The sequence below is a fragment of the Manduca sexta genome, unplaced genomic scaffold (genome assembly GCF_014839805.1).
Source record: "Manduca sexta isolate Smith_Timp_Sample1 unplaced genomic scaffold, JHU_Msex_v1.0 HiC_scaffold_2768, whole genome shotgun sequence".
Taxonomy (NCBI): domain Eukaryota; kingdom Metazoa; phylum Arthropoda; class Insecta; order Lepidoptera; family Sphingidae; genus Manduca; species Manduca sexta.
In genome coordinates, this window is record NW_023593765.1 from 1 (window position 1) to 14524 (window position 14524).

Sequence of the window (14524 nt, forward strand, 5' to 3'; positions counted from 1 at the left end):
GTACATAACGATATTACAAAATAAGATTAATAGATTCTCTAATTATTGCAATGTTATGATATGATGCTATTTATTATTTTGCTATAAATCGTATAGCTTAAAAGAAAATAAATAGATTTTCAATATGTAATACGGCTTTTAAATTGCAAGTATTTCAACACGAGTACCTCACTATTGTCAGATCAAAACATCGATACAATGGCTTGTTGTCAGATGTGAGATGTCACATCTCATCACTAGTTGGCGCCTCCTTTCACTGGATTGGAGTGTTTACGATACAATTTTGGGGATTTTACATTTTCCCATAATTGTTACTTAAAATTGGTATCATATTGATCAGCTGCAACTATGATAATTTTGTTCTAAATACTTCAATAGCGAAAACTCATAAAATGGGTCTTGATTTTGACGTGTTCGAGTTTTGCAAAAAACTACGACAGAATCGGCCGCCGCCGTATCAGTGCCCGCTTGAGAAATGTGACAAGGTTTACAAGGTTTGTGTGGCCTACAATACCACTTAGTTAACTACGACCATGACAATCCGACACCGGCTACGCCTACAGTGGCAAACAACCGAAAAAAAGGTAGAATTCGGGCGGCAGTGCCTACAGGCGATATAGCGCTGCAAAGTCCCCCAAAAGAGGCTTTAACCTTCGCTGAGGCTCAAAAAGTAGTTCAATTTGAAATTGACGGCAAGATAAGTAGAATACCTATTGATCAGCCTTTACCTATTATGTCGTTGGAGGATTGGGAGAAAAAGAATGCCGAGTTGGAAAAACCGCTGCCAGTTGTAGAACCGCCCGTGGAACCTCACGTTAAGTTGCCTGAAGCTAGTTTTAAGGTACGTCTTATTCATAAACTTCATTAAAATGTATAGTAAACAGTGGAAAATTTGTTGTTTTTGTGGCAAGTTTATTATTCATGTAGTTATTTTTAAAGAACTTGTCCTACTTCTCGTTAGTTTTTATAAGATTATTGAATATACTATGTTCTATTATTATTTATTATTTCAATATGTAAGAATAATAGCCAAGTGTGAGATTGCCATCAACGCATCTTGATGACCTACAAAAGAATAATTTACATATGTAACAAAACAATCTTAACTGTCTCCAAAGTGGATAGAGGTGTATGTGGTTAAATTTCACTTATGCTGCTTTTGCCTTAAAGATAGACCTGTTGCTATATAATAATTACCTTAGTACAATTTTTTTAATTAAAATATATATATACCTGACCGGCTCACAACCCTTATATATTTCTATTTATGTAGTAGTCTAATTTTAATAATGAAAATATTTATTAATGAATAATTAAAATGTAATTATAATCTATAAGATTTAGCTACTCTAAATCATTTTAAAAAAATATTATTGTTGACAGTAAATATTAGGCTCCAGCATTCAGTAACTTATAGAAAGAAAGAAAGAAAAATATTTTATCAGTCATGGACACAACTAACATACAGAAGTATTAAATAAAATTAACCATATACAGAAATTACTACTTCAATGAACTTCAAGAGAGATCTTTTGACCGTTATGAATAAAGTAACTACTTTAGACCAAAATTTGGTATAGTTAGAGGCCCTTATCCTTAGGGGGCAAATCCATTTTTTTCCAATTACAGGTTTTTTAACTGATACATAGCTTTGATAGCCATTTATATAAATAGGTTTTTATTCTTGCTTATATGGTTAGAAAATCTTTTATTAAAATGTCCATGATTGCAATAAAATGTATATACTGTAAATGAAATAAGGCTACAGTAGTCATTAGTTAATTATTTAATTTGTTAATAGAATATCCAAAAAATAGTTATTTAAGCATTATATCAGCTTAATTATGTATGTATGAATAAATGTATGGCCATTGAAAAATAGATGACTATCTTATTTCTAAATATTCCACGTGCATGATATCTCAGAATAGTTAATGACTGTTTTAAGGAAAAGTCACAGTTTTGTGGTTAATTGGAAAAGAATGACCTAAAGGGCAAGGTCTTTATAGTTACAAGGATGATTTATAAAATAAGGAAAATTTTTGAAATAGTTAGCTGCGGAAAATACATAAAAATGTTCAAAATTTATTTCTTTACCATACAATACTGCCTTGTCTTTTTTTTAAATGATGTATTATTTTTGATACTCTAGCAACAAACTATGTAGCTGTTGATTGTATCCAATTGAAGCTGTGATATCCGCTGTCCCCCTATTCATGGATGTCTGAGTGCATTATCCTATTTCACGAATGCAAATTGTTGATTTCCTGTCAATGCAGTAATGATAGAAAAGTGTATGCAACTATATTTCAACTATGGATTTGCTTGTGAGGCCAACTGTCTTGATGGGGAGGTTTTTTATTTGACTGCTATTGTTTACAATAATTATTGAAGCATATAATGTGTTATCACTAAAAACTTTATCATTTTTGATTGATTGGTACAGTTTTTGGAATGAAAACAAATTAATCTATTAATTAATAAACTTGATCATTAAGTTATTTGGTGTTTCATACTATATAAAAAATATCCTGTTTTAACCTGAATACCCAAATTAAGTATGAAAACAATTTAAAATTTATCAATGCAAACATACTTCTTTTTAATTTGCTATATAAGTAAATATCAAGGCCATCTTTGAACAGTTTTTTTTTTAAATCTACAATTGATCGGTAAAATGCAAACCATAACAGCAGCTTTATAGCCATAACATGAAATGACTTTCCATCCCTATTCTTAGACAATTTTTCTTTGAGATCTACACATTGATCGTACTTATTTACGAACAGTTAATAAACCCTTTATTTTAGTGACATAAACATGCATGCAGCAATCCTTATTTAGCACATACAGACATGAACATTTCTTCATATACACATGCAATTTGCAGTTAATACCGGACTATAACGAACGTGTGTGCGACGCGCCGCCGCGGCCGAACGCGTACATACGCTTTATAGAGAAATCCGCTGAGGAGTTGGACGGAGAGGTGGAATACGATGTGGATGAGGAAGACACGGCTTAGCTCGCGATCACATATAACAAGAACAGGGCTAAGCAAGGCCTGCCAGCTGTCTCTGTGGATACCCTGGAACTTCTCATGGATCGGTTGGAGAAGGAGTCTTACTTTCAGGTGAGTTTGATTAGACTTGACTGGCTGATGTTAGTGTTTTTGGGCCACTGTATTTTTAATGCTTGGCAATTTTTTTACGTTGGTCTGCCTTTATCTGCTAATAGAGAATTTTTTTATATTAGATATATTATTGTTTAATAATTGATAGTAGAAGTATAATGATTACTTATGTTGGCGCGAATTTTAGATATCGAATTAAAGCAAGTTTTCAGGTTTTATCTCGATGTTTTATATTTTATTTTTCTCGTTACGTTACGAAGTCTTTGCAGCCTTCGTGGTCACGGGGCGCACTGAGATTTCTTTGTTAGATATTTAGATATAAGAATTTCAAAAAAAAGGAAATACTGTTTGAATTAACTTTGACTTCACTTAAAACGAAGTGCAGTGAACTCACTCTGCAGTGATAATGCCAGTTTTTGCAGACAGTATTTACTCAATTAACCCTATTGGAAATCAGTCGAGGTTAAAATATTATTGTCATTATCCTACTCTTTTTTAAACCCATATTAGGCGACACAGAGTGGCCAGCAGACTGCGGCCACCGTCGACGAAGATGCTGTCTGCTGCATCTGCATGGATGGCGAATGTCAGAACACCAATGTCATACTGTTCTGTGACATGTGCAATCTCGCCGTTCATCAAGATTGCTATGGGGTAAGACATTATTACATTATTCTAAGATCTCGGATTCCCTGGGACGGGAAAGTGGGTCTTTCTAGTGGTTCCTGATATGCTATAGGCTTATCCCTATCACATAATGGGATCGAATACACATTGTGGAAACTGTGTGCACCAATTGCGCCTTTGCCGACCCTTTGCAGGAATAAAAGGCTTGAGTAAGTAGAAAATAAAGAGCTTGGATAATAATGACATTAAAATATTTACTTAGGGAAGAATTATTTCTATGACTACTCCCTTACAAGTGCGTTCAAACCATTACATGAATATTGTTTCAGGTTCCGTGCATACCGGAGGGGCAGTGGCTTTGCAGACGATGTCTGCAGTCACCATCGCGACTTGTTCACTGCATGCTATGTCCCAATACAGGCGGTGCGTACAAGAATCTAGTTATATTCAAAATTAAATGTTATAATTGAAACATAATTTTAACCGACTTCAAAAGAGAGGAGGTTCTGAATTCGAATGTATGTTCTTCTTTTGTGTGTTTGTTACGCGATTACTCCTCCAATTATTGTGAGCCGATTTTCAAAATTCTTTTTTTGTTCGAAAGGAGATACTTCTGAAGTGGTCCCATAGTCACCAAGTCAGAATCTGATGATTGACTTGGTGACTATGGGACCTTAAATTAAACATTAGTCATTAAAATTGCTAGACAAATACATGAACAAATGTACGAAAACAGTGTTTAATTTTTATTGGGCACTGACTCCAAAATTGGTAACCAGTATTTAAGTAATATTAAATTATATTTTGGTTTTAGGCGGTTTAAGTTTTGTTAAAAGTTTTTAATTTGTATCAGCGAACACAGGCGCATGCGCATTTCAATAACTAATTGTTTATAACAGGTGCATTCAAACAAACGGACCAAGGCTCCTGGGCTCACGTGGTGTGCGCGCTGTGGATACCTGAAGTGAGGTTCGCGAACACTGTCTTCTTGGAACCTATTGGTAAGTGAAAAATCTAAAAACAATTTTATTTGATACCTTCAGATAATATAGATTGACGGTAATCATGCACCAATGGGACTAATGTTTGATTGTTTTGTTTTGATATTATGTATATACCCACCATAGTAGCCCATGAGAGTTTTCGTGATACGGGATCAGCCCAAGTATATCTGGTTTAAAACAGGCCGGCATAATAATGTCGACTGGTGAATGGTAACACATTTTTCTATTAGTTTATTTATTTCATCTATTTGATAGATCCCCATTGTTTTAATTTTTGTCTTTAGAAAGTAACTGTTATCAGTGATGGTCCTTATGTTAAAGCTGTAGATATATTTTAATTGTTTTTGTGTAGACTCGATCGAGATGATCCCGGCGGCGCGTTGGAAGCTGCAGTGCATGGTGTGCAAGCAGCGCGGCGCCGGCGCCTGCATCCAGTGCCACAAGAGCAACTGCTACTCCGCCTTCCACGTCACCTGCGCGCAACAGGCAGGGTGAGCGATGTTACATACAGCCTGACCAGGAAAATAACAAACCTGCTTTGGGGAGGAGGGGGCGCCATTTTCGCTGTTTAAAGTTAACCTTGTCACTATAAGAAATTAGTTCAATATTTTACCACGGCATGGCGAGGTTTTCTATTTTCGTAGTCGGATATAACGTCTGTTTATTTGGAGCGATGGCTATTTCACTCACTTACGAGAATTTAACAGCTATACTTGTGTCAAAGGGGTCGGTATAAATGCTACTAGCGTGCCAAATATGTTTGAGGTGAAAATGTGATTGACAAAAACTAAACCATTCGGGTGCACACATTTTTAACTCAGGCAAAAGTTTGTCGAATCGAAACCTTTTAGGTCAATGTTACTTCTGAATAACATTCATAGCCCAAGTATTCGACAAAATAAAAATATTAAAGTTTGCGTTAATACGTTCTGTGGTCCAATTGCATTTCATATCAATATTTAATATTCTACAAATTAGGACAATTACCGCAGATCGTAGTTTAGTATTTTTCAACGCGTTATGATTAAATCCGAATATTTTCGCTTCTGTTTACTGATATTAGAATGTGGAGAATATGGTTTGGGACAATGACTTTTTTTAAAGCTAAAACTAACCTTGTAGGGCAACAATATCGACACAATCGAAATAATAGCTTGTGCTGTATTCTGCTAGATACTGACTGTGAGTATTATTTCCAGTTTATACATGAAGATGGAGGCGGCCGGCGCGGGCCGCGACCCGAGCCAGCCGGTGCAGGTCGCCAAGATGGCGTACTGCGACGCGCACACTCCTGCGCATGTTTTACAGGTAACATTTTCTAGATTAGGTAATGCTTGCTTCAATGTTTTTTTTTATTATTACACTACCAGTTACCACCCTAGTAAACTTTCTCAAAAAGAAAATGTTTCAATTTATGTATTTTTTTATTTTATTTTCCGAAGCTCTAAGGGTTGTCTTATTTTTTAAATAAAATACGTTGTCCCATAGGCGAACAATGTTGCACTTATTATACGACAAAGCAATTTATAAGAATAATAAATGTTATTACTAAATTTATGATGTAATTCCTAATGTTTAATTTACATACTTCAATTCGGCGGTAAACAATGAGGTCGGATGTTTCTTTTTAACAAGTATGGATTCTTTGTACCTTAAAATGCATTGACCATGCTAAGAGTAAGTTTAAAATGGATTTGCAGTTCAATTCAGTTGAACATAGTGAATGTTCGGAACGCCAAATGTACCTAGTACATATGTATAGATGTTAAAAATGTATTTATTTCAAACAGGAAAGACGTGCACAAGACTCCGAGACTGACTCCAAGTCTAATGATCTGTCGGCCATCAGACAAAAAGGCAGAGACAAAATAAAACAGGTAACGATCGACTAATGGACAAATGCGAGTGATTAATGTGTGTCTTCATATCATTAAAAGTTCATTTTGACTAACTAAAGTACGTGGATTTTATGATATTTCATTTGAAAACAATGATCATATTTGGTTCATGCATTTATGTCTTGGGTGAAAGAGCTATAAAATTGTCTTTTGGCATCAAATACAAAAATTAATAGCTGTAGCAATCGTTTTCTGTTGGGAAATTGTCCATTATAAAGTTACATCTCAAAATGCGCTACCCCGACTTACGCGTACCCGGATTTACGCGGTTTTTAAGTCTTTTTGAATCGGGTTTTTGTATGATATATGTATTTCTTGTTGTAACCATAAAAACTTGGACGATACTACTATGTCATCCAAAAGAAACACATTAAATTTTTATTTATTATGCAAGAAATGAAAAATCTTGAAATAATATTACAAAATTACACTTCAACTATCGGTTATCGTTTGGGCCGAATACACTGTTTTGTTATGTTTAAAAGCGACGACTTGAATTTCCTACAAAATGTATGGATATTTTTTTTATAATTGTAAAGGACTCAAACCTCCAATAGTCCGGTAGTGTTTTGAGCCTTATAAGCAACACGATCGATGGAGACATCAAAAAAGTTTTTGGTTAAATTGCCCATTATTTCCTGACTGTACATTTATCTTAAAATCTGTGGATGCAGATCTTGTCTTCCAAGATGAAAAGTCTCCTAATAAAGTTTTCTTCGAGCTTCAGCATTTAAGGTAGCTGCCCTTGTTGCCCCATCTCAAAAACCCACTTGTATTCATGGTGGAGTACTGAACACATAAATTGATAATAATACTATCTAAAGGAAATACTAACATGTAATTTAAACATATACCATATCACTCTCAGGCTATAAAATATCTTCCAATCCAACCCTGGATCTGTGCCATTTTCGCCTAAGAACACACTATATCTTATATACAAGCTATTTCTTTTTGCAACATTGTTTAAAATATATAATAATATCAGCCCTGTATTATATACTTGCCCACTGGGCCCTTATTCTGTACAATAGTGTAAACGCGTAACGCGGCCGTGTCATGTTATCTCCGAGAAATGTGCGTGGAATGGTATTCTGTAAGCCAAATTTCTATAGTCCTAAACATGACGCGTTGTGTTACGTGCTTGTTACGCACTGTTAAAATAACGTGCGGGATAGAGAATAAGGCCCCCTGCTGAGCACGGGCCTCCTCTACTACTGAGAGGGATTAGGCCTTAGTCCACCACGCTGGCCTAGTGCGGATTGGTAGACTTCACACACCTTCGAAATTCCTATAGAGAACTTTTCAGATGTGCAGGTTTCCTCACGATGTTTGCCTTCACCGTTAAAATATATTTTCCGGAAATACACTTTTTTTCACAATGTAATAAAAGCATGTGCATTTATAGAGAGCTATACGATATTATATTACTAATTTTAGTACCGGACAAATCCATTAACCGCATTTTGCTTTTTATACAATTACCATACTGGCTTAAACCATTTTCATATTGCATCTTTTAAATATTTTAGATTTATTGTAGATAAAGAAAAGAGAGTACATGACGAGTATAATGCATTTATATTTTCTAAGACATAACCAGTATTTAGAATAAAAAAAAACGCTAAATATTATGGTAAAGTAATTTGGCATATTAAAGAAAGTAAATTTGTTTATAGTTCTATAATAATTTGATACATTTTAGATTTAAAAAAAATGAAATTATGTTTCCTTACTTGTTATGTATTTTACTCTTTGTCAATTTGATGTTGCATGAACTTTTGTCTATGATTTCTCTTTTTTTTCGGTGGCGTATCATGCATACATATTTTCATTAATATCCTTCAATACGCTTCTTTTAACATTGCAATTTTTTTTTTGTAATTTTTGTTTATTTATTTAATTAATAAGAAGTCAATGAAAGTGCACGTAGTGTTGTCGCACTTTTATATTTGGATTCGTCGTTGGCTAAAAAAAAATGCGGTTTCGATTACCGCAATCATACAAATTTAACAAAATATGAATAATCAATTGTATTGGCATTTTAACATCGGGCCACATGTATGTGACAATTTATGTACATATTTTCATGTGTTGGTAATTTGCTTCCCCCACTGTCCCCGTGGCTCGCCCTCACGCAGTAGTATCATATATAAAGAGAGTACTAGGCGCATGGCCGGCAGGCGCGGCGCGTGCTGGCCATGAAGCGGTCGTGGGCGCCGGTGGTGCTGGTGCCGACGCTGCCGGCGGAGCGCGTGGCGGACGTGGCGCGGCTGGCGCAGGGCCCGCCCGCCGCGCGCCGCGCGCTCGTCAAGCGCCTGCTCGCCTACTGGACGCTCAAGCGACACAGCCGCAATGGCGTGCCGCTGCTGCGCCGCCTGCAGAGCCTCACCACGCAGCACGGTGCGTCCACGTACAGCCTTACGATATCCTTATCCGTCTAGATAGCGACCAGAGCCTCACCACGCAGCACGGTGCGTCCACGTACACCCTTACGATATCCTTATCCGTCTAGATAGCGACCAGAGCCTCACCACGCAGCACGGTGCGTCCACGTACAGCCTTACGATATCCTTATCCGTCTAGATAGCGACCAGAGCCTCACCACGCAGCACGGTGCGTCCACGTACAACCTTACGATATCCTTATCCGTCTAGATAGCGACCAGAGCCTCACCACGCAGCACGGTGCGTCCACGTACAGCCTTACGATATCCTTATCCGTCTAGATAGCGACCAGAGCCTCACCACGCAGCACGGTGCGTCCACGTACAGCCTTACGATATCCTTATCCGTCTAGATAGCGACCAGAGCCTCACCACGCAGCACGGTGCGTCCACGTACAGCCTTACGATATCCATATCCGTCTAGATAGCGACCAGAGCCTCACCACGCAGCACGGTGCGTCCACGTACAGCTTTACGATATCCATATCCGTCTAGATAGCGACCAGAGCCTCACCACGCAGCACGGTGCGTCCACGTACATCATTACGATATCCATATCCGTCTAGATAGCGACCAGAGCCTCACCACGCAGCACGGTGCGTCCACGTACAGCTTTACGATATCCATATCCGTCTAGATAGCGACCAGAGCCTCACCACGCAGCACGGTGCGTCCACGTACAGCTTTACGATATCCATATCCGTCTAGATAGCGACCAGAGCCTCACCACGCAGCACGGTGCGTCCACGTACAGCCTTACGATATCCATATCCGTCTAGATAGCGACCAGAGCCTCACCACGCAGCACGGTGCGTCCACGTACAGCTTTACGATATCCATATCCGTCTAGATAGCGACCAGAGCCTCACCACGCAGCACGGTGCGTCCACGTACAGCCTTACGATATTCATATCCGTCTAGATAGCGACCAGTCTCACCGCGCAGCACGGTGCGTCCTCATACAATATACAGCCTTACGTTGTACTCTACGTTATATCCGTCGAGATGGCGATCGCCATATTAAGATTAGCATTTGATTGCGGCTCCGCCCGCGTTAATAAGTTTGTCCGTGATAAGTAGCCTATAGCACACAGAAGTAAAGTAGCTTCCCATCAATAAAAGAATTAAAAAAATCGAATAAAAAAATCCAAAGATTATAAGAATAAAAAAAATATTTATCACGACGTAGGTTAATAAAGTTCCACTAGTGATTGATATGTCAAAAGAAGTTACAAAAATAATTTATGATACTCTATGGGTGGATAATGGATAATTTTTTTATATACTTGGCCGAGATTTTTTTAATCTAAAAGTCCAATATGTTTAACAGCCGTTTTGAATAAACGATCTCAATCTCAATCTTCAGTCCGATTTTGAGAATGAACCAATCAAAACAACTCATTTGTAAGCCTGTCAAAATAAACTTGTTCTGATTGATCCATTTTTGAGATAGATCGAAAAAAGAGATTGGGATCGTTTATTGAAAATAGCGGATAATAGAAAGTTTGATCTAGGTCATAAAGAGGATTTTTAATAGATTTAACATCATAATCAAAATGTAATTTCTCTTTGTTTTTTTTTTAAGTTTTATTATATTTTCATATTATTATACTAAATCGGTTGTTAATCTAAGCATTTCGCCAAGTAAAAAAAAATATATAATTAAAATACGTATTTATGCATTGTAGGCAGCAGAGGCATTCAAGATGCGACGGTCAACGTGAGGGGAGTTATGCAATCCAGCTCAAGTACTGGCAGAGGATCAGGCAGGACCTGGAGCGGGCAAGGTAATATTTAACATTACTATTAAAGTTATGATTCTGTGTACGGTTCAAATATTATACAGAGTCATTTTGATATTGCGTTACTAAATCGAAATAATACTTTACAATAAATTAGTTTAACTGTCGCTGTAACACAAAAAAGTGTATGTTTTAAATAAGTTAAATATCAATAAAATCTAATTTTAATTTTACGCGCCCTAATGCCACTACCACTCTAAGAGAATTCGTCGCAGCGACATCATCACACTTTCAGTCAAAAATACACTCATGCGCACATTAGCGCTAAATTACAAAAAGATTAAAACAATCACGACAAGATGACTTTTGTAACTTTGTCAAATTTACAGGACTTGTGGCAAGTCGCATACGTAAATAACTATTGGAATATTGCCACTTTACACTTTTAACTTACAATCTTAAATTATTGCATTATAGCATTTAGTGTCTGTCTTGGAAGCGTAGTCGCATTGCGGTGCACTTACTTATTGTAGAGATTGTTGGACCCCTGGTTGAACAGCACGATATTGTTTTTGTTCTAAGTATTAGTAAGTTTGGAATGTGATGTGTTGTGTGTGTAGACTGCTGTGCGAGCTGGTGCGCAAGCGCGAGCGGCTGAAGGCGGAGTACACGCGTGTGGGAGCGCTGCGTGCTGCACGGGCTGCGGCCCGAGCGCGCGGCGCTGCACAAGCTGCTGCGCCTGCTGCGCGCGCGCGACCACAGCGACATCTTCTGCGAGCCCGTCGACCTGCACGAGGTACCGCGCCGGCACCTTCGCTCTATATCCTACTGATTTATTGGACTGACCGGGCTGCGGCCCGAGCGCGCGGCGCTGCACAAGCTGCTGCGCCTGCTGCGCGCGCGCGACCACAGCGACATCTTCTGCGAGCCCGTCGACCTGCACGAGGTACCGCGCCGGCACCTTCGCTCTATATCCTACTGATTTATTGGACTGACCGGGCTGCGGCCCGAGCGCGCGGCGCTGCACAAGCTTCTGCGCCTGCTGCGCGCGCGCGACCACAACGACACATCTTCTGAGAGCCCGTCGACCTGCACGAGGTACCGCGCCGGCACCTTCGCTCTATATCCTACTGATTTATTGGACTGACCGGGCTGCGGCCCGAGCGCGCGGCGCTGCACAAGCTGCTGCGCCTGCTGCGCGCGCGCGACCACAGCGACATCTTCTGCGAGCCCGTCGACCTGCACGAGGTACCGCGCCGGCACCTTCGCTCTATATCCTACTGATTTATTGGACTGACCGGGCTGCGGCCCGAGCGCGCGGCGCTGCACAAGCTGCTGCGCCTGCTGCGCGCGCGCGACCACCTGGACATCTTCTGCGAGCCCGTCGACCTGCACGAGGTACCGCGCCGGCACCTTCGCTCTATATCCTACTGATTTATTGGACTGACCGGGCTGCGGCCCGCGCGGCGCTGCACAAGCTGCTGCGCCTGCTGCGCGCGCGACCACAGCGACATCTTCTGCGAGCCCGTCGACCTGCACGAGGTACCGCGCCGGCACCTTCGCTCTATATCCTACTGATTTATTGGACTGACCGGGCTGCGGCCCGAGCGCGCGGCGCTGCACAAGCTGCTGCGCCTGCTGCGCGCGCGCGACCACAGCGACATCTTCTGCGAGCCCGTCGACCTGCACGAGGTACCGCGCCGGCACCTTCGCTCTATATCCTACTGATTTATTGGACTGACCGGGCTGCGGCCCGAGCGCGCGGCGCTGCACAAGCTGCTGCGCCTGCTGCGCGCGCGCGACCACAACGACATCTTCTGCGAGCCGTCGACCTGCACGAGGTACCGCGCCGGCACCTTCGCTCTATATCCTACTGATTTATTGGACTGACCGGGCTGCGGCCCGAGCGCGCGGCGCTGCACAAGCTGCTGCGCCTGCTGCGCGCGCGCGACCACAGCGACATCTTCTGCGAGCCCGTCGACCTGCACGAGGTACCGCGCCGGCACCTTCGCTCTATATCCTACTGATTTATTGGACTGACCGGGCTGCGGCCCGAGCGCGCGGCGCTGCACAAGCTGCTGCGCCTGCTGCGCGCGCGCGACCACAGCGACATCTTCTGCGAGCCCGTCGACCTGCACGAGGTACCGCGCCGGCACCTTCGCTCTATATCCTACTGATTTATTGGACTGACCGGGCTGCGGCCCGAGCGCGCAGCACTGCACAAGCTGCTGCGCCTGCTGCTGCGCGCGCGCGACCACAACGACATCTTCTGCGAGCCCGTCGACCTGCACGAGGTACCGCGCCGGCACCTTCGCTCTATATCCTACTGATTTATTGGACTGACCGGGCTGCGGCCCGAGCGCGCGGCGCTGCACAAGCTGCTGCGCCTGCTGCTGCGCGCGCGACCACAGCGACATCTTCTGCGAGCCCGTCGACCTGCACGAGGTACCGCGCCGGCACCTTCGCTCTATATCCTACTGATTTATTGGACTGACCGGGCTGCGGCCCGAGCGCGCGGCGCTGCACAAGCTGCTGCGCCTGCTGCGCGCGCGCGACCACAGCGACATCTTCTGCGAGCCCGTCGACCTGCACGAGGTACCGCGCCGGCACCTTCGCTCTATATCCTACTGATTTATTGGACTGACCGGGCTGCGGCCCGAGTGCGCGGCGCTGCACAAGCTGCTGCGCCTGCTGCGCGCGCGCGACCACAGCGACATCTTCTGCGAGCCCGTCGACCTGCACGAGGTACCGCGCCGGCACCTTCGCTCTATATCCTACTGATTTATTGGACTGACCGGGCTGCGGCCCGAGCGCGCGGCGCTGCACAAGCTGCTGCGCCTGCTGCGCGCGCGCGACCACAGCGACATCTTCTGCGAGCCCGTCGACCTGCACGAGGTACCGCGCCGGCACCTTCGCTCTATATCCTACTGATTTATTGGACTGACCGGGCTGCGGCCCGAGCGCGCGGCGCTGCACAAGCTGCTGCGCCTGCTGCGCGCGCGCGACCACACCAACATCTTCTGCGAGCCCGTCGACCTGCACGAGGTACCGCGCCGGCACCTTCGCTCTATATCCTACTGATTTATTGGACTGACCGGGCTGCGGCCCGAGCGCGCGGCGCTGCACAAGCTTCTGCGCCTGCTGCGCGCGCGCGACCACAGCGACATCTTCTGCGAGCCCGTCGACCTGCACGAGGTACCGCGCCGGCACCTTCGCTCTATATCCTACTGATTTATTGGACTGACCGGGCTGCGGCCCGAGCGCGCGGCGCTGCACAAGCTGCTGCGCCTGCTGCGCGCGCGCGACCACAGCGACATCTTCTGCGAGCCCGTCGACCTGCACGAGGTACCGCGCCGGCACCTTCGCTCTATATCCTACTGATTTATTGGACTGACCGGGCTGCGGCCCGAGCGCGCGGCGCTGCACAAGCTGCTGCGCCTGCTGCGCGCGCGACCACAGCGACATCTTCTGCGAGCCCGTCGACCTGCACGAGGTACCGCGCCGGCACCTTCGCTCTATATCCTACTGATTTATTGGACTGACCGGGCTGCGGCCCGAGCGCGCGGCGCTGCACAAGCTGCTGCGCCTGCTGCGCGCGCGACCACAGCGACATCTTCTGCGAGCCCGTCGACCTGCACGAGGTACCGCGCCGGCACCTTCGCTCTATATCCTAC

At 43.3% G+C, this 14524-nt stretch overlaps 1 protein-coding gene across 1 annotated transcript; it reads left to right on the forward strand.

Annotated features, from left to right (window-relative positions):
* Window positions 1–228: 228 nt before the first annotated feature.
* LOC115441371 (peregrin) lies at window positions 229–10831 on the forward strand (the record flags this gene model as incomplete). The annotated part of the gene is given in 11 exon segments (XM_037446229.1): window positions 229–492; window positions 495–841; window positions 2891–3133; window positions 3644–3787; window positions 4090–4183; window positions 4660–4761; window positions 5117–5255; window positions 5964–6072; window positions 6555–6641; window positions 8831–9065; window positions 10797–10831. Coding segments are annotated over 11 exon segments (1635 nt in total), but the record flags the coding sequence as incomplete, so codon positions are not given.
* Between the last annotated feature and the right edge of the window lie 3693 nt (window positions 10832–14524).